Source organism: Myxine glutinosa, chromosome 13, assembly GCF_964187855.1.
Source record: "Myxine glutinosa chromosome 13, kmMyxGlut1.1, whole genome shotgun sequence".
NCBI lineage: Eukaryota > Metazoa > Chordata > Myxini > Myxiniformes > Myxinidae > Myxine > Myxine glutinosa.
In genome coordinates, this window is record NC_136273.1 from 35,706,940 (window position 1) to 35,726,718 (window position 19,779).

Below are 19,779 nucleotides of genomic sequence, written 5' to 3' on the forward strand. Positions count from 1 at the left end.
GTTTTAAAGCTCTCCAAACTGTGGTGTGGAGCACATTAATGCGACGGGTAAATGCCAACGTCTTTGTGATTTTTGGCGTGGGTTATTTTATTTTATTTTATTTTATTTTTTTGTATACTGAATCGAGGCTCGTGAAAGAGCTAACATTTATTTCACAAACAAATCAACCAGACAAACAAAATATACAAAAAGAGGGAGCGGAAGACAAGATGGGGAGAGAAGGGGAAGCACACAACCACAACATTTGAGAGCAGGGAGAAGTGTGGGAGGGAGAGGGCTTGGGGGCAGGAGGCATGGGAAGGGGAGAGGGGAGGGGGGGGGAAGAGGTATAAAACACAAGGGGACCGAAATTAGCAGTTTAACCATAAGAGGGTTGCAGGCAGATCTTGTGTGACCTGTAGGAATATTTGGGGGACAGAGCCCAGAGAGGGCTGGGGGGGCAAGGCCAGAGAGGAGTCGGTAGAAGACAGAAAGACCACCAACCTGCCTGCGGTGAGTGAGTGAAAGGCCCTTGGAGTTAGCTTCATCGCGGGAGATTCCAATGATTCTGAACGCTTTGGTTTCAACAGCGTGAAGACGGGCTAGGTGTGAGGCAGGAGCACCAGACCAGAGGGGAGAGCAGTATTCCATAGAGCTGCGGATGAAAGCCTTGTATGTGGTGAGGAGCTCAGGTGTGCCAAGGAAGGACTTCGCACGACGGAGGATGCCCAGTCGGCGACTGGCTTTGGAGGCCAGATTTGAAATGTGGTTTTCCCAGGAAAGATCATGGCAAATAGTGAGACCCAAAAGCTTGAGTGACAGAACTTCTTGGAGAGGATTATTCAGAAAGTGGATGGGAGGGTTTTCCAGTCGGTCTTTTCGGAGAGACATCGTAAGAGTGTGAGATTTATCAGGATTGAAAGACATGTTCCATTTGTTTGCCCAGTCTGGGATTTTGTCCAGGTCTGCAGAGAGTGAGGAGGCTGCAGACTGCCGATCTGAGGGATGAGGAATGGAGCGACAGAGAGTAGAGTCGTCAGCAAAGAGATAGAGAGGATTTTCAAGAGAGTCAGAGAGATCATTGATGAAGACCAGAAAAAGCACAGGGCCCAGAACACTACCTTGGGGAACTCCAGCCTGAACAGGAAGAGGAGATGAGAGAAACCCATTCAGGGACACACGTTGACTACGACCAGAGAGGAAGTCCACCAGCCATGCGTGGAGATTTCCATGGATACCAAAGGAGGAGAGTTTGGTGAGCAGAGCAGGGTGCCAGACCGTATCGAAGGCACGTGAAATGTCAAGGGAGACGGCTCTAATTTCCTGTTTGGCGTTGAGGACCTCCATCCATTGTTGAGAAAGCAAAAGCAGCATGTCCAGAGTAGAGTGACCAGGTCTGAAACCAAATTGATGATCAGAGATCAAGCCATTGGAGAAGAGGAAAGATTTCATATCTGAAGCAATGATGGATTCCATGACTTTGCTGATAATTGGGAGAAGGCTGATTGGTCTGTAGTTGCTGGGATCTGTTTTTGCACCTTTTTTGTGCAAAGCGGTGATGTTGGCTGATTTCCAAGCAGATGGCAAATGACCTTGAGCAAAAGAGAGGGTGAAGAGAACAGAAAGAGGGAGTGAAAGAGCGGAAGCACATGATTTTAGGACCCGTGGGCTGATGCCGTCAGGACCAGTTGCAGAATCAGAGTCGAGGGTTGACAGAAACGTTTCCACCTTGTCAGGAGGAAAGGACACAGAGTCCAGGAGCAGCTGGGTACGACTGGGTACGGTGGGTACAGAGAGGGATGGGTTTGGGACACAAGATTTAGAGGCAAACACAGAGTTGAGGCATTCAGCTTTTTCACGTGCGGAGTCAGCCGTTAAGCCATTTGAGGTGAGGGAGGGGATGGAGGGGGAACAAACACCAGAAACAGATTTGACCAGACGCCACCAGGATTTGGAAGAGGGAGACAGATAAGAGAGTTCGGTCTTGAGAACGGTGAGATATTGTTTCCTGGCTCTCCTGAGGGTGGACACACACTTGTTTCGGGCTTTGTGAAAGGAAATGAGATTTCTTTCCGTTGGATTTGCTTTCCAGGAGACGAAAGCAAGTTGTTTCAGGGCAACAGCCTCACCACAAGATTCCGTGTACCATGGACGGGAGGAAGGGTATGACAACTGAAGACGAGATGGGATAAATCTGTGCATGAGAGAGAGCAATTTACTTTGAAAGAATTCCCAGGATGAGTTGATGTCAGAGGCGGTAGAGATGGGAGACCAGTCCAGATGATTGATGGCTGCTTGAAGACCGTGCCAGTTGGCCTGAGTGAAATGCCAGACTCGTCGACGCTGAGGAGGCTGTCTGAGAATGGTCAGAGAGATGTCCACTTTGACAAGCACATGATCAGATGAGCCGATTGGAGCAGAAGAGCAGCAGACATTTTCAGGGAAGTTTGTCATAACCAAATCCAGAAGAGAAGATGCTCCGTTGACTGAGATCCGGGTCGGGAAATTGACAGATTGTGTCAGTCCCAGTGAGTCGCAGAAGTCCTTTGCTGAAGAGCCATGGCTGGTGAGAGAGGTACCCACACCCAGCCAACTGGCATGGTGACAATTGAAATCACCACATATGAGGAAGAGAGAGTTGGGATGGGTAGATAGAGGTTGGTCCATATTATCAGACAGCGAGATGTAGATGGAGTCATCGCTGTTTGGTGGACGGTACAACACACATATGAACAAAAGGTGGGAGCGAAGGGGAAGCCGTAGCCAAAGGTATTCCTGGGGGTGAGGTGGAGAGAGGGCAGTGGAGGGCGAGTGAGGAAGAGAGTTTTTTATAAAGATAAAGAAGAGAGTTTCAAAGTGCTTTGAAACCGTTGACGAGTTTTTGAGTTGACATTGCGCATGGCTGGGGCAGAAAGTCATCTCTTTCGCCCAACAACTTGTTTCATTTGATCACCAAAAGTTTTCTTCACTCGTCAGCATTCCACCACCGTTTGACGGAAATTTCAGAAATCCACAACTCATGTGAAACTTGTGCGATGGAAACTGGATTTTTCAAGTCTGACATGGCAACGTGATGGTACTGAGCTTTGAAATTCCGGATCATGTCCACCACTATTCGGTGAGCCATCCCAAATGTGGCGCAAGCAAAGCGCTGTTTGGCTCTGTCCAACACCATTGCGGAATAAAATTTGAAAAAGAACGATAAAAATAGTTGCAAATATGACGGAGACAACACACAGGCAACGTGCGCGACACGTCATGATGACGCACGCGAAATTTGAATTAAAAAATCGCGGACGTGTGGTCAATACAATCTGGGGGAAAAAAAAGTAACATTTACTCCTCAGTCACATTTGCTCTACGGCTAGGATACGGCGGCAGTACCCCCCCTAAATTGACAGAAACGTGCGGCGGCCGCAGAGTTTCTGAGGTGGCCCTAGGGTGTATGGCTATCTTTTACAGGCCGTAGGGGTCGCCGTGGAATTATAGCGTGGAGTTATAACTTTTTTCATTTCTAGGTCGGCCGTAGCAATTCGACAAGCCGTAGCCATGACAACTGTAAGTGCTGTTATACATATGAAAAAGAACTGGTATATATACCCACTCGTTACCGTCCGTCTGGCCGCACGTTCGCCTTAGGGCCCCCCTGCGGTCGCCTTGCGGGCACCTTGAGGCTACCTTGCGTCTGCCTTGAAAATTCTATGGCCGCCGCAGGGACGCCCTAAGGTCACCGTGCGACATCAAATCAAAGACCGTACGGCACCCCCACGTTTTCGGTCTCCACAATTTCTAAATATCCCGTGTGGCTACCCGAAAAATAAAAACATATGTGACTGCTACATTGTGTGACCGTGGAAATACTGCGGCCGCCCTATAATTGCTAGTGGCCGTAGATTTTTTAGACCCTACGGCCGCCGAGCCAAATGTGACTGAAGCATTATTTTGCAACACCGCTTAGGCCTGATCGTATTTCATTTGCTTTGTGTTTGTCGACCACATTTGTTGACCACCTGTGTCATTCAGACCATTCCTCGTGCTGCAATGATCCCAATAAGATCGAACAAATAGCAAACCTTTAGCGAGAGACTTGAAGTTTTGTTGAAAAGTAATCAAATGGACCTTTTAAAAATTTCATTCCAGTGCAAAGATGAAAATATCAACACCAAGTCCTGAATTAATTAAACATTTTTTATTCAACATATATATAATAGCATCAAAACTGAAATAAAATGCTCGACAAAAATGATAATTGCATTTAATTGAAGTTGCTGTTGAGTATAAGCAAATAATGTTCATTTGAGTACAGACTAAAGGCTTAAACATATGTATATATGATTTAAGTTTACAGGTAAATCTTGCATGTTTGGTCTTTCTTTTTTTTCTTTTTTTCTCCCTCTATATCCTCTGCCTTCCCTCTCCCTCCGAAGACATGTTCTCCCAGCAGTAATCGGGGCAGGAATTTTGTTGTGTTCAGAGTGTCAATGATGACTCACCTACTTTTCATGAAAGATTCCGCATAATGGAAGCCTGGTGTTGGCTTAGCGGTTCGGGTGTGGCTTGGGATCCTAGGATCCTGGGTTCGAATCCTGGTCGATCGCTGAATTAACGCCAGGGGGGTTGACTCACCCTGTCATCCTTCCGAGGTCGGCAAATTGAGTACCAGCTTGCTGGGATGAATGATCACGGTGAGTACCCCGGTTTAGAATAGGTACACCGTATCCCTGCACATCGTAAGAGACGACCAAGGGTTGGCGTCAGGAAGGGCATCCGGCCATAAAAAACATTGCCTCAAACAGGGAACCTTGATTGTCATGGGGCCCGCAAGGCTATCCCCCGCTCTAGCGGGGAAAATGGCCTTTAAACGATCATTCATTCATTCATTCATTCATTCCGCATAATGGGATATTTAGCATGCACCCTGTTTGACCATACATTATTACATGCAACATTGTTGAAAATTGAAAATTTCTTGGAAATTCTTTTTTAATGAGTGGAATGTTTATCGTCCACCTCCAATGATCCAACAATAGCACCCTCCACCCCCCATTACTGATTTATGCCAGCTCAGTTGGGATTGTGTTTTGGTGAAAATCATTTTACATCAGCTTTCTCATTTCTGGCCAGACTTCGTGTTTTAACCACAATGTTAAAAAGCAGTTTTAGAATTTTAAAATATATTTTGTATCTTAGCCTTAAACTAGGTAGTACATACACACGCTCATTTTGCATGTTATTTGCTGTTGCCAGGTGTACCCCAAGGTGAGAGTCTCTGTCAAATTGGAATGGTTTGGGTATGGGAAAATCTGTGGAATGAACGCGAGTTGTAAATGTCGGTGAATTTTCAGGTTCGGAGAGGTAGCTTTTTGGTACTTATTGTGACCAGGTGCTGTCTTAGTTTAGGTACTGCTCAGCTCTCATGTCATTGATTCTGACATCTCTTATAGGACACAGGATGAACTATGGCCTTTTTTTATTATTTATTTATTTATTTATTTATACTGAATCGAGGCTCGTGAAAGAGCTGACATTTACTTCACAAAAATCAACCAGACAAACAAAATATATAAAAAGAGGGAGCGGAAGACAAGATGGGGGAGAGAAGGGGAAGCACACAAACACTTGAGAGCACACAACATTTGAGAGCAGGGAGATGTGTGGGAGGGAGAGGGCTTGGGGGGCGGAGGCGTGGGAAGGGGTGGGGGGTGGGAGAAGTATAAAACACAAGGACACCAAGGACTTCCAGGACAGAAGTTGGTATTTCAAAAAAGTGGAATTGGGGTGAAATTAGCGGGGGTAGAAAAGATCAAGGTTTTGGATGGGGGTAGATAAGAGATGGTGATGAACAGCTGTTTTAAAGACCTGGAGGGTGGAGTGGGATTGAAGAGAGTGAGGGAGTTTGTTCCAGAGGCGGGAGAAAAGAGGAATGAAGCAGTGAAGGTGAGCAGAGAGTCTTGATTTTGGCAGTTTAACCATAAGAGGGTTGCAGGCAGATCTTGTGCGACCTGTAGGAATATTTCCGGGACAGAGCCCAGAGAGAGCTGGGGGGGGGGGGGGCAAGGCCAGAGAGGAGTCGGTAGAAGACGGAAAGACCACCAACCTGACTGCGGTGAGTGAGTGAGAGGCCCTTGGAGTTAGCTTCATCGCGGGAGATTCCAATGATTCTGAATGCTTTGGTTTCAACAGCGTGAAGACGAGCTAGGTGTGAGGCAGTAGCACCAGCCCAGAGTGGAGAGCAGTATTCCATTGAGCTGCGGATGAAAGCCTTGTATGTGGTGAGGAGCTCAGGTGTGCCAAGGAAGGACTTCACACGACGGAGGATGCCCAGTCGGCGACTGGCTTTGGAGGCCAGATTTGAAATGTGGTTTTCCCAGGAAAGATCATGGCAGATAGTGAGACCCAAAAGCTTGAGTGACAGAACTTCTTGGAGAGAATTATTCAGAAAGTGGATGGGAGGGTTGTCCAGTCGGTCTTTTCGGAGAGACATCGTAAGAGTGTGAGATTTGTCAAGATTGAAAGACATGTTCCACTTGTTTGCCCAGTCTGTGATTTTGTCCAGGTCTGCAGAGAGTGAGGAGGCTGCAGACTGCCGATCTGAGGGATGAAGAATGGAGCGACAGAGAGTAGAGTCATCAGCAAAGAGATAGAGAGGATTTTCAAGAGAGTCAGAGAGATCATTGATGAAGACCAGAAAAAGCACAGGGCCCAGAACACTGCCTTGGGGAACTCCAGCCTGAACAGGAAGAGGAGATGAGAGAAACCCATTCAGGGCCACACGTTGACTACGACTAGACAGGACGACTAGAGAGTGAAGAGAACAGGGAGAGGGAGTGAAAGAGTGAAAGAACAGGATTTTAGGACCTGTGGGCTGATGCCGTCAGGTCCAGTTGCAGAATCAGAGTTGAGGGTTGACAGAAACTTTTCCACCTTGTCAGGAGGAAAGGACACAGAGTCCAGGAGCAGCTGGGTATGACTGGGTACGGTGGGTACAAAGAGGGATGGGTTTGGGACACAAGATTTAGAGGCAAACACAGAGTTGAGGCATTCAGCTTTTTCACGTGCGGAGTCAGCCGTGTGGCCGTTTGAGGTGAGGGAGGGGATGGAGGGGGAACAAACACCAGAAACAGATTTGACCAGACGCCACCAGGATTTGGAAGAGGGAGACAGATAAGAGAGTTCTGTCCTGAGAACGGAGAGATATTGTTTCCTGGCTCTCCTGAGGGTGGACACGCACTTGTTTCGGGCTTTGTGAAAGGAAATGAGATTTCCTTCCGTTGGATTTGCTTTCCAGGAGACGAAAGCAAGTTGTTTCTGGGCAATAGCCTCACCACAAGATTCCGTGTACCATGGACGGGAGGAAGGGTATGACAACTGAAGACGAGATGGGATAAATCTGTGCATGAGAGAGAGCAATTTACTTTGGAAGAATTCCCAGGATGAATTAATGTCAGAGGCGGTAGAGATGGGAGACCAGTCCAGATGATTGATGGCTGCTTGAAGACCGTGCCAGTTGGCCTGAGTGAAATGCCAGCCTCGACGCTGAGGAGGCTCTCTGAGAATGGTCAGAGAGATGTCCACTTTAACAAGCACATGATCAGATGAGCCGATTGGAGCAGAAGAAGAGCAGCAGACATTTTCAGGGAAGTTTGTCATAACCAAATCCAGAAGAGAAGATGCTCCGTTGACTGAGATCCGGGTCGGGAAATTGACAGATTGTGTCAGTCCCAGTGAGTCACAGAAGTCCTTTGCTGAAGAGCCATGGCTGGTGAGAGAGGTACCCACACCCAGCCAACTGGCATGGTGACAATTGAAATCACCACATATGAGGAAGAGAGAGTTGGGATGGGTAGATAGAAGTTGGTCCATATTATCAGACAGCGAGATGCAGATGGAGTCACCAATGTTTGGTGGACGGTACAACACACATATGAACAAAAGGTGGGAGCGAAGGGGAAGCCGTAGCCAAAGGTATTCCTGGGAGTGAGGTGGAGAGAGGGCAGTGCAGGGCGAGTGAGGAAGAGAGGTTTTTATAAAGATAGCAACAGCCTTTCATGACTCAAGGGGATTTTGAAAAATTGACTCAAGATGTTATTATTATTATTGTTGTCATACACGGTTGAAAAAAAATACTTCAAAATTAAATAATAGACTAAGCATAATGTCCACTCCGAAGAGATTTTTTTTTTTTTGGACAAAAAAGAGCCAAGTGAAGCAAACGTTTTGTTCTAACTTATGTAAGTGTTTGGAGCACAATTTTCAATTTGTACTCCAGAAATTATATGTAAAGGAGCTTTCAGGTCACTTGTGAATACCCAAAACAAAAGCAGCAGTCACGACCTGTATATTTGTTAATATCTTCACCAAATCCAGAAAAGTCCTTCAGTTAAAACGATTTTTCTGCTCTTGCATTGCAAACCACAGCGAGAAGTGTTAGTGGGAGCAAATCTGTGGACCCCACAAGTGATCATCGGTCGAAGCCATTCAAATAGAATCATATCCGTTCTTCAGATTTGCCTTTGCTTGTAGCTGCAATGACAGTTTCGATCAGAGAAAGACTCGTAAATGTTGAAATTGGGAGGGGAGAAAGTCAGTACATAGCAGTGAATAGCAGTACATAATTACATGGGTCATATAAAGTTTTGCAAAACAACCATTTGGTTCTCGCAAAGATGGCACTGAAAGCTACATCATGGCATGCTTAGTTCAGTTTTGACAGGAATGGCATTTATCGGCTTTTTGCGTATGAACTCTTCATATTATATATATATATATAATATATATATAATAGACTAAGTATATATATATCTATATATATAAAGCAGTAAAGTATGTTTGTTTGTTTGTTTGTTTGTTTGTTTGTTTGTTTGTCCTCTTATAACTCGAGAATTACTCATCGCAGAGAAAAACCAAAGGCATATTCAGAATCAGTACGTCTCAGAGCAACAACAGCACACCTTAAATTTAAAAAAACTTCGGGTTTTAAAATTAGCGCATTAGCGCAGAAGCGCTAGCAGAAGAGGGAGGGAATCGAAACATGGGCCACTGTACGTTCGTTTAATACGTACGCGCTTTGATGGGCGGGGCGTATGGCGTTCATGAAATGGTCGAATGCGGAAGTGCTTGAAGCCGTTGCGAGCGACTCGCACGATCTCTTGTCATGGTCCACAAGATTATCACAGAGACGTGCAGCTTCCAGCATTACGAGATATGATCGAGACCTAACTTTTGAGACCAGTCCCAGCCTTCTAGTTCTAGGCCCCGTGGTTGGTTCAGACGACCCGACAAAGGACGTGTTGGATTTTATCGTGAGCCGATTCGAGCGCCGACGTGCCGGCGAACAAAACCAGTCATATCTTTTTAACGCGTGGTTCGATTTTTACAAATAAACTTTTCTTGAAAGGCTGAATCGTGCGCTCACAAGGATACCGAGTTTGACCCTGGGAGAGCCGTTTTGCGCCGGCAAAGGCGCCTTGTTTTCCGTGATGACCATGTCGTGCTGCATAGATTACCATAAATTATAATATATTACCGGCGGCGCGTTCCGTGAACTGGTACTCAATTTGCCGACCTCGGTAGGATGACAGGCTGAGTCAACCCCCTGGTGTTAAGGGGGAGGTGAAGGGGGGAGGGGAAGGGGGAGGGGGAAAAGGAGGGGAGGGGGGAGGGGCCCTTCTTCCCCCGGACCACTAGGGGGGGGGGGGGTGTTGTAGGTTGCGCTTTGGTGGTGGCACCACGGACGGCCAACATGGGCCTGATGTGGTGACCGCCCGGGCAAGCGGCCTGACAGCCTCTCCCTGAGACTCTGGGACAGCCAGCATGTGGTGACCTGCCATGCTGTGCTGGTCTATGGACGCGGGTCGATCCGCATGGATAGATATGCTATAGCCCACCGGACAACCATTGGGGCATTTGTGGAACATGATGGTGTGAGAATGATCTTCCACAGATGTTCCGTTATGATTTGTGGACTCTCAGCATGGGAAGAGCCATGGGATGGAATTGCGAATTTGTAACAAGCCGAGCATACGGGCCATGCTCGGCTGGCAGGTGTAGGGAAAAGCACCCTTCTTTGGTGAAATTAGTAAATTATGAAAAATAATTGGCACTGGTAATCTGAGGAACCACCTTTAGAGGCCATTTTTCCTGGCGGAGCGGGAGTTGGCCTTTTTTGGGCACCTTGGTCCCCTTTTTGAAGCAATGTTTTATGGCCGGATGCCCTTCCTGCCACCAACCCTGTTAGTCGCCCCTTGCGACACACAGGGAATTACCAGTGAACTGGCACTCAATTTGCCGACCTCGGAAGGATGACAGGCTGAGTCAACCCCCCTGGTGTTAATTCAGCGATCAACCAGGATTCGAACCCAGGATCCTAGGATCCCTAGCCAGCACCCTAACCGCTAAGCCAACACCAGGCTCCACTAGTAATCAGAGGGTTAGATGCAAATTTAAGGGTGGATTTTGTGATGCAATGGTGGACACTGCACAGTGGCACCATTATTGATCCAGGTGTGTTAGGTAAGTGTTAAGGCTGGAACGGTAACGCCTACAGTGAACCTTGTGGGAGCTACGGTTCCGGGGAGGGGGGGGGGGGTGTGTTACATTTGGGGGGAGGGGGGTAGGCCATGAAATATTTCGCAAGGACGCGTGGGCTGTGACGATTCCCGGCGGGGTCCAAGAGACGCTCAAAGCTAAGTACCTAAACAAACACGCTTTATTTTCACATTTATTTTCCCCCTTGTGTGTATACGGGTCCGTATGGGAGTGCTCCATTTAGGATTTTATGTTTAACCATGCATTATTTTGTAACTGGCATTTCTTTCAATAAAGCCGGTATTTTTGCATTTTTAATTCCGTGTCGGTTTGGATTGATTTATCGCAGGGTAGAAGACGTCCAGTGGGGTCCGTGAAGGTAAGAGCCTCGCTGCCCCCACTCCCCCCCCCCCCCCCCGTGCATATTAACTGTCATATTTGCATTGAACGCCTCGGAGTGCTAAGCCTGTTCGGCTATCCCTTTCCTTGGAGGATTTTAATCCCGAGGAACGTGACAGATCGCAGCAATATTATCATGCGTAGTATGCGATTATGCCTACTTTCTGTGGAATATGAAAGTTTTGAGTAGTCATGGACATTCCAACTTAAAATGAAGTATATTCATGTTTGAACCGAGTCCTGAGCTTAAACCAATTCTGAGTTAGGCTGTCTGGAAAGAAGAAGAAGAAGATTTACAAACTGGGTAATTTTGGTCGGTCAGTTTTGTTGCTCAGCATCAGCGATGTTGTCCAAACATTTCACGAGTGTTATTGGAAGTGACATCCTCCATAGACTAGTAGGTACTTTATGGGTTTATAAGTTTGTATCTTGGTAGATTTATTTTGAGGATTTGCGTTTTGTTAAACCTACAGTGTGTTAGTGCCATCCATACATAGGAAGTGCAATGACTTCCTGATGATGTATATGCAGGGTTTGGCGAGATCAATATTCTGCCAAATTTGTGTATGTAATATATATAGATGGTCCTCAGGACACCGCAGACATTCAAAATTTATTTTGTGTAAGGTACAAAAGGGATTGTGTGACAAAGCTGCTATCATCATGCTAAAATGCACAATTTTGTGTTTGGTCTGTCTGCCCACGATACATTCGGTCGTTACTTATCCAATCTCAACCAAATTTGACAGGAGGAATAAGGGTCACACGATGGAGGTTGTAGCGACTTAATTTGTCCCCCTCCCTCCCCACTTAATTTGTCCCCCTCCCTCCCCACTTAATTTGTCCTCCACATTGCACAAAATCTATGTTAAGGTGTATATCCATGTTAAGAAGCTAATCGTGTCATTTTCCCATTTTCTAATAACAAAAGTAATAGCAACATTAATGATAATAGCACGTAATATTAATGTTGTTACAAAACAATATTGATACTAATAATATCCTCCCTCCCCGTGTTTTTTTTCTTCTGTGGACAAATGCCGTGTTAATGTGAATAAATAGCTTATCGTGCCGTTTTTGAGGGAGCACCGGCCCCTTCCAGAAGTAAAACGATTATAAACCACAAACACATATGATGACCTTTTTAAACAGTAGCAACTGCTGTTTAACACCAAACTGAACGAATTTTGGAGGAATCCCGATATCCTTGAGGCATTCTATGTTTATCGTGTCCCCCACAGACTAACGGACCAGAGCCTAGATCTACTGTAATCTATGTACCCCAGAAAGGATAATACCATGACCCTTCCTGTCGCTCCCTTCGGGAGTGGGTGTACTAGTTTAATAAATGATAGAAAACTTTAAATGATCATTCATTGAGCAGTGGATGCGAGACATTATTCGAGAAAACATGTGACTTACTGTTTGTTTTCTGGTCAGAGGATTGTGGGTTTAGACTGGAAGACAAGTCCTGCAAGATAAAAAATAGAGGGGAAAATGCTGGTGAAAATGTCTTCAATAAAAAACATTAATACCTATTACTATTAGCTATGCAAAAACTCTTAGAGTATTCTCTCTTTCTTCACTTTTCTTTCAATGCAGTTCTTTTATTTAAGGCCTGGCCTCGATGAGGACTAAATAATCCGTGACTGGAGCCTTCAACATAAAAAAAAACGATACTACTACTACTACTACTACTCACCACCACCACCACCCACCCACCTTGTGGATCGGCCAGGGTAATTATTGTCCCAAGTCTTTCACGAACCTGCTGGCTAGGTCTGATATTCAATTGAAGATGGTTTGGGAAGGAATTTGTTTGTGGTTTGTTTAGAGTGTCGGTGATACCTCACTTAGTCTTCGAGAAACACACCAGAGGGATCTTTAACATCCATTAACTAATGCTAGCAGATGGGACACCTGGACACCCAGCTAAGTAGGAATGCCATTAGCATTCCCAATGCCACCTTTCCCTTCATTAAATAAAGTACTCAGAGTTATGAGGGGGGAAAAAAAGTCGGTTATCATGTCTCATTGGAGTTCCGATTAGCGATATCGGAACGGCTGTTGAATGTTTTACATGATCTGTGCATGAAAAGGCAGCTGTTGGTCCTATATTCGGTCCTATATGTCCATAAGGCAGAGGGGATCGATATTCCTGAAGTGCAGAACTCAAGCCAGATTGGCCAGTTCAGACCAATCTCTCTCTCCCTTCATGTCGTCAAATTCATATGGCTCAGCTTCGCGTGAATGGGTCATTCCATGTCAAATCATCAAAGAATCTGCTGTCATCTCTCAGATTTTTGTAAAACTTTGGGAACCAATTGGGACCCATGAAAAACAGCTAGAACTCAAATATTTTTGCTAACAGCCTCTTAATTAGTGAGATACAGGTTAACGAACTTTGGACTAATTAGCGCGATGTCGCGAATTCAAATGGCCATTTCTCTAAAAGTATAACACCTAGAGAGCTGGTTTTGGTGTCATTTTAAAGGTATTTTCATGCCCTATAAATTTGTCTGGGAAACATTTTCCTACCTCCAATCACAAAAAAGTTATCACAAAATATAAACTTCAATCGTGAATCCCCAAAAAATGTATCCTTCAAATTTCCTCAAATTCATCCCAGATGTACCTTATGATGTCAAGAAGCAAGAACAAGAAGCTTGTCAAGAAACTCCAATAGTTTCTGAGATATGAGCAATAATGTACATGTACGTATGGCATATAGGTTCGAAAATCAGCATTTGTAATGTATTATACAATCATTCTAACCTAGCCATGACAGGGAACACAGGGAACAACCATCAATTGCTTTGAAGTATCATATACTTTCATTTTCAACTGGGCCTGAGGGGAATTCTCATCTGGGGAATTCCAACTGGGATTTCCCATGTGGGTAAGTCGAGGTGATGCAACATTCACAGTCTAAGATCCCCAGGGAAAGTCCAAGTTGGCTTAGTGTAATGCTTAGGCCTGCCACCAACAGAAATTGGCAGTTCACTTCTGAAGGAGCTGCAGAAAAATGACGACTGCCAAGGAAAAGTTCATCTTGAAGCAGAAATCCTGCTGCAATCCCTTTGGAGCTCATGAAAAACCATAGTCGTCTGGCTTGAGAGCTGTTAGCCAAAAAGCCATAGCCGCTCATCCAAGCCTCAAACTGCAAAGTGCACAGAAAATCTGTACCCAGTGTCGTAAGAAACTGGCAAAAAGACAACCAGGTGTGGTAGAGACTCAGAGTGAAATACCATTACCAGTGACCAGCAGCGCTATTAGCAGTAGTGAGGACAATGATGGTGGAGGTGAATCACCAATACCAGGCAGTTCAGGGGAGTTTGAATTTCATTCTCCTGAAATGGAACTGAATACACTGAATGAGTCTTTGGGATTGATTGGAGAATCACCTATTCCAAAAAAGAGACTTGCTGCAGATAAATATGTGAAATCCAAAACCAAGAAAATCGGTGACACTGGTTAGTGAACCTAAGTCAGGTTAGTGAACACTGTGTACTTGAACTCACTTATTGATTGTATATTACATTACAAATGCTGATTTTCGAACCTATATGCCATACGTACATGTACATTATTGCTCATATCTCAGAAACTATTGGAGTGCCCATCACAAAATTTATGTGGAAGCTTCTTGACATCATAAGGTACCTCTGGGATGAATTTGAGGAAATTTGAAGGATACATTTTTTGGGGATTCACAATTGAAGTTTATATTTTGTGATAACTTTTTTGTGGTTGGAGGTAGGAAAATGTTGCCCAGACAAATTCATAGGGCATGAAAATACCTTTAAAATGACACCAAAACCAGCTCTCTAGGTGTTATACTTTTAGAGATATGGCCATTTGAATTCGCGACGTCGCGCTAATTAGTCCAAAGTTCGTTAGTCTGTATCTCACTAATTAAGAGGCTGTTAGCAAAAATATTTGAGTTCTTGCCGTTTTTCATGGGTCCCAATTGGTTCCCAAAGTTTTACAAAAATCTGAGAGATGACGGCAGATTCTTTGATGATTTGACATGGAATGGCTGGAATTTGTCAGGCCACCATGGTGGATGTATCGTGGTCACAGCATTGAAGATGTATCATGGTCAAGATGCTGTCTCAAATGCTTGAGAAAATTACCTTGGTAACTCTAATATGAGATTCTATGCAGAAGGCTACAAATTTTGGATCCATTGGGAAGTCAGAATTCCAATGGGAATGTACAATCCCACCCATTCTATTGGGGTTTCTTTTGTATACAGAGAAGAGAGATTGGGGTGGGTTAATGAGGATAGAAAAGATCATAGTTTTCGATTGGGGATGATTTGAATTGGTGGTAAACAGCTGCTGTTTTGAAGACCTGGAGGGAAGAAGGAGATTTTTTTTTCTAAACATAGTCGAGGCTCATGAAGAGCTAGAATTAGGACACAGAACAGATCAGGACAAAAGGAATAGACGAGAGAGGGGGGAAATGCCAACAGCAGAGTTCAAGGCCAATATAGAGGCAGATTTGGACAAACAGTGGGTGTGGGGAGGAATGAGGAGAAGGAAAGGATGCATTGGGTGGACAAGATGGCTGCAGAAGGAAAATCTCAGGAGGTAAAACTGGAAATTTGGAAGGAGGGAGACGGGTGGGGAGGAATTAACGAGGGTAGAAAAGATCATGGTTTTGGATTGGGGATGATCTGAGATGGTGGTGCAGAGCTGTCTTGACCTGGACCTGAAGGGAAGAATGTGATTGGAGAGGATGTGGAAGTTGGTTCCACATGATGTGGAACATATGAGTTTATATGAGTTTAGGAAAAGAGGAACATATGAGTTTAGGTGAGCAGTGATCCTGGATTTAGGTGATCTGTCTATGATGGTGAAGTCAGCATGGGAGGATCCAATAATCTTGAAGGCCTTTAAATCTACAGCATCAAGTTGAGCAACATGTGAGGCACAGGAAGCAGCCCAAAAGGGAGAGCAGTACTCTATTAAGCTGCAGATGAAGGCCTTGTAGGAGGGTATGATGGAGGATGCCCAGTTTGAAATGTGGTTTGCCCAAGAAAGATCATGGCTGATGGAGAAACCCAGGACTTTGATTGACTGAACCTCCTCAAGAGGAGTGTTAAGTGGATAGTCAGGGGAGTTGCCAGATGGTCTTTGTGGACAGAAACAGTGAGAGTGTGAGAGTGTGAGAATTATCAGGATTGAAAGACATGTTCCAAGTGGTTTGACCAGCTTGTGATTTTGTCAAGGTCTGAAGAGGGGGAAGAGGCTGCTGCCTTCCTGTCTGAAGGATGAGGGATGTCACGGCAGAGGGTGCAGTCGTCAGCAAATATACAAAGGATTTTTACCAGACAGTCAGGGAGATCATTAATGAAGATCGCCGAGCAAGTGTAAATGGCAGTATGCACATTTCTCTCCCACCTGAAAGAGTTGGAATTGCCTCACACAGCTGTTTGTCAGTGTGTAGGAGGCGGGCCTTGGACTGTTCCCAGTGCATGATTGGAGGAACCATCAGGCTGTGATTGATGTGACCCCTCGGGGCTGGAAAAGTCAATATTTGGTTGGTGCATGGAGGGAAATGATTGGCCACGCTGTCTCTGTGGGGGGGAGTCTATATATGGTGTGCACTGCCATATATCTGCATGTGGGATGCGGTGATTGGTCTAGTGCCATAGGCCCACGGGGAGGCGACTGGGCATAAAGCGTGTGCTTGACTCTTGCTCTCTTGTGTAGGACCAATGGATCCGCTCTTGGCTCTGTGCTTTGAACAATCCCATGCCTTCGTCTGCCCGCGTCCTGGTGGATCTTTGGTCCACTCCTGTGTTGCATGTGCGCTCAGGTTCTGCAGCCGCTTCAGGCCCTACGCCCCATGCTTTCCCTATCTCTGGTGTGTGTGTGTGTGTGTGTGTGTGTGTGTGTGTGTGTGTGTGTGTGTGTGTGTGTGTTTTTTTTTTTAATACTATTTATTTATTACTTAAAGTGAGAGTGCCTCCTCTTGCTGCCATTTTCTTTCGCTGACGATTTGGTCCATTTGAAAACACAGGACTAAATTTTATTATTATTTTTTTTTTGTATACTGAATCGAGGCTCGTGAAAGAGCTAACATTTACTTCACAAACAAATCAACCAGACAAACAAAATATATAAAAAGAGGGAGCGGAAGACAAGATGGGGAGAGAAGGGGAAGCACACAAACACAACATCCGAGAGCAGGGAGATGTGTGGAAGGGAGAGGGCCCGGGGGGAGGAGGCATGGGAAGAGGGGGGGGGGGGGGAGGGAGAAGTATAAAACACAAGGACACCAAGGACTTCCTGGATAGAAGTTGGTATTTCAAAAAAGTGGAATTGGGGTGAAATTAGAGGGGGTAGAAAAGATCAAGGTTTTGGATTGGGGAAGATAAGAGATGGTGGTGAACAGCTGTTTTAAAGACTTGGAGGGTGGAGTGGGATTGAAGAGAGTGAGGGAGTTTGTAGTAATCCTGACTGATAACTGCCGTGGTAATAGATTCCGCCAGAATACGGGCCTACGTTAACTGCTTGGCATGGGTCGTGTCTGTGTAGCTGTCCATGGAGCTTAGATTCTAGCAATGGGATAACCGCATTGGTGTGGTTATCTCATATTGGGATGTTGTCATCCACATAACAATGCCTTTGATGACTTTTTGAAGGTCCGAACAACATGATGCTTTAATCAGTTTTTATTGATGGAGAAGAAACTATAAATAATCTTTTCTGAGGTGCAACCACTGTTTTCCAACATAAAGTAAAGCATTGCATCTCTCAAGTTTGAATTTGCGAAAACCAGCAATATTATTTAATAAAAAGCCCTGCGTGTTTCAGCTGTTGTTTGATTGTGCATGTTTCAGGATTGCAGTTTTCAGGATTATATTCACTGTATTCTATGAAATTTTTACATAAACAGACAAAAATAATCCAAATCCCTAGCAGCAAAATAAATGGAATGCGATGGTTTTTGGAACTTACCCTCCAGGAATAGCCACAGACGACCCTCTTCAAATAATGCCTCACCTGTAAGCAAAAGGTACATTTTATCAACAAACAAAACCTTTCATTTATTTTAACCATAATCAACCCATTATTATCTGGTTTTCCCAACACTTTTTGAAAATAATAGGGGCAATGCCCCTGGGCTCACCTGGTAGAACCAGGGAACCACTTGCAGGTGTGCATGACAGACAAAATATGTAACGGAGAAGAAAGTAAATACCTATATTGTGGGGCAAACCTCCGATTTTGTTTTAATACCATGAACAAACAAACTTTATTCCATCACGAGTGTGAAGGCTGTGGTCAAGTTTCATCAAAATCATGTGTGTAGTTTTGGGAAAAAAAAAAAAAGGAATAACCTTTTTTTCGGGAGGAAACGGGGGTTGAAATATTTCTTTTTTAGAAATTAATTAAAAATGAAAAGCTGAAAACTCTTGAGTCAATTAGTATTCAACACCTTTGCTATGACACTCCAAATGGAGCTCAGGTGCATCCAATTTCCATCACCAGTGATACTTGAGATATCTCTACACCTTGATTGGCATTCACTTGTGGCCAATTCAATTGATTTGACATGATTTAGAAATAAACACACCTTTCCATACAAGGCCCCACAGTTGACGGTTCATGTCAGAGCAGAAACTCGACCAGGAAGCCCAAGGAACTGTCCGTAGAACTCAGAGATAGAATTGTGAGGAAGCATAAATCTGGGGAAGGCTATAAAACAATTTCTCGTGTTGAAAGATCCCAAGAGCACAGTGAGCTACAGCATTAGGAAATGGAAAGAATATGGAACTAACTAGACCAGGGGTCGGCAACCTTAGGCACGCGGCAGCGTAATCATTGGCACACTGGCGAAAGCAGTGGTCTCTCAGCTGCATGCCAAATCACCTCTTGAACAGCCATTGGCTGTTGCGCGGCCTGTCTTATTTAGTTTGATTGACGGTACGGCCTCCCGCTCACATTTCCCACAGGAATTGCGGTGAAGCGGTTCAGGTTCGGTAGATGATGGCAACCCCGCTAGCTAAGAAAGCGAAAGTAAAGGTTCGGGCATTCCAGCCCTCATGGACAGAAGAGTGGGGTTTGGTTTTCAGAAGGATCGTGCTGTGTGTGTACTTTATGTTTTGAAAATGTAGTTTGTCGAACGTCGAGTGTTGAGCACCATTTTGAGACAAAGCACGAGAAAACTTTCAAAGATCAGGCAGACAAGGCAGAATCCATCAAACGTGCCGTGTCCAGGTATGGGAAGCAAGCCAACACCCTCAAAATCTTTGCCATTGCTAAAAACCATGCGACTGAAGCAAGCTATCGCATTGCTCATTGCATTGCGAAACGCGGAAAGCCATTCACGGATGGCGAATATATTAAGGAGGCTTTTCTCTGTAGCTCAGAGATTCTGTTTGAAGACTTACCAAACAAAGAGACAATCAAATCAAGAATAAAATATATTCCCATGTCAGCTAGAAGTGTTGAGCGACGCATCAAAGAAATGGCAGAAAATGTCAGTGCACAGCAAATAGCTGGGTTAAAAGATGCTGTGGTATTTAGCATTGCACTTGACGAGAGCGTGGACGTAAATGACATGCGACGTTTGGCAGTCATGGCAAGATACTGTGATTCGACTGTAAGAGAGGAACTCTGCTGCTTAAAGCCAATGTCGGGCACAAGAAAAGGTGAGGACATAGCCAAGGTGTTTATGGAACATTTTGAGGAGCGAGGGATTGACATCAGGACGATTTCTGCAGTGACAACAGATGGCGCCCCCGCCATGCTCGGGAAACAGAGGGGAGCTCTCAGATGAATTGAGGAAAAAGTCGGTCACTCCATCATGAAACTCCACTGCATAATACACCAAGAAAACCTCTGTGCAAAGATGCAA

The 19,779-nt window shown here is 45.0% G+C and overlaps 1 protein-coding gene across 2 annotated transcripts in view; it reads right to left on the minus strand.

Moving 5' to 3' along the window:
- Nucleotides 1-8,365: 8,365 nt before the first annotated feature.
- The window catches only part of LOC137438846 (adhesion G-protein coupled receptor F3-like), a 134,875-nt gene continuing 123,461 nt past the window's right edge, over nt 8,366-19,779 (minus strand). For both annotated transcript variants that reach the window (XM_078767322.1, XM_068134263.2), the window contains 3 exons: nt 17,877-17,921; nt 12,328-12,376; nt 8,366-8,502 (listed from right to left, as the gene is read on the minus strand). In XM_078767322.1, the coding sequence (XP_078623448.1) occupies nt 8,468-8,502; nt 12,328-12,376; nt 17,877-17,921 (129 nt within the window). In that variant the 3' untranslated portion in view covers nt 8,366-8,467. The remainder of the gene's footprint in view (nt 8,503-12,327; nt 12,377-17,876; nt 17,922-19,779) is intronic.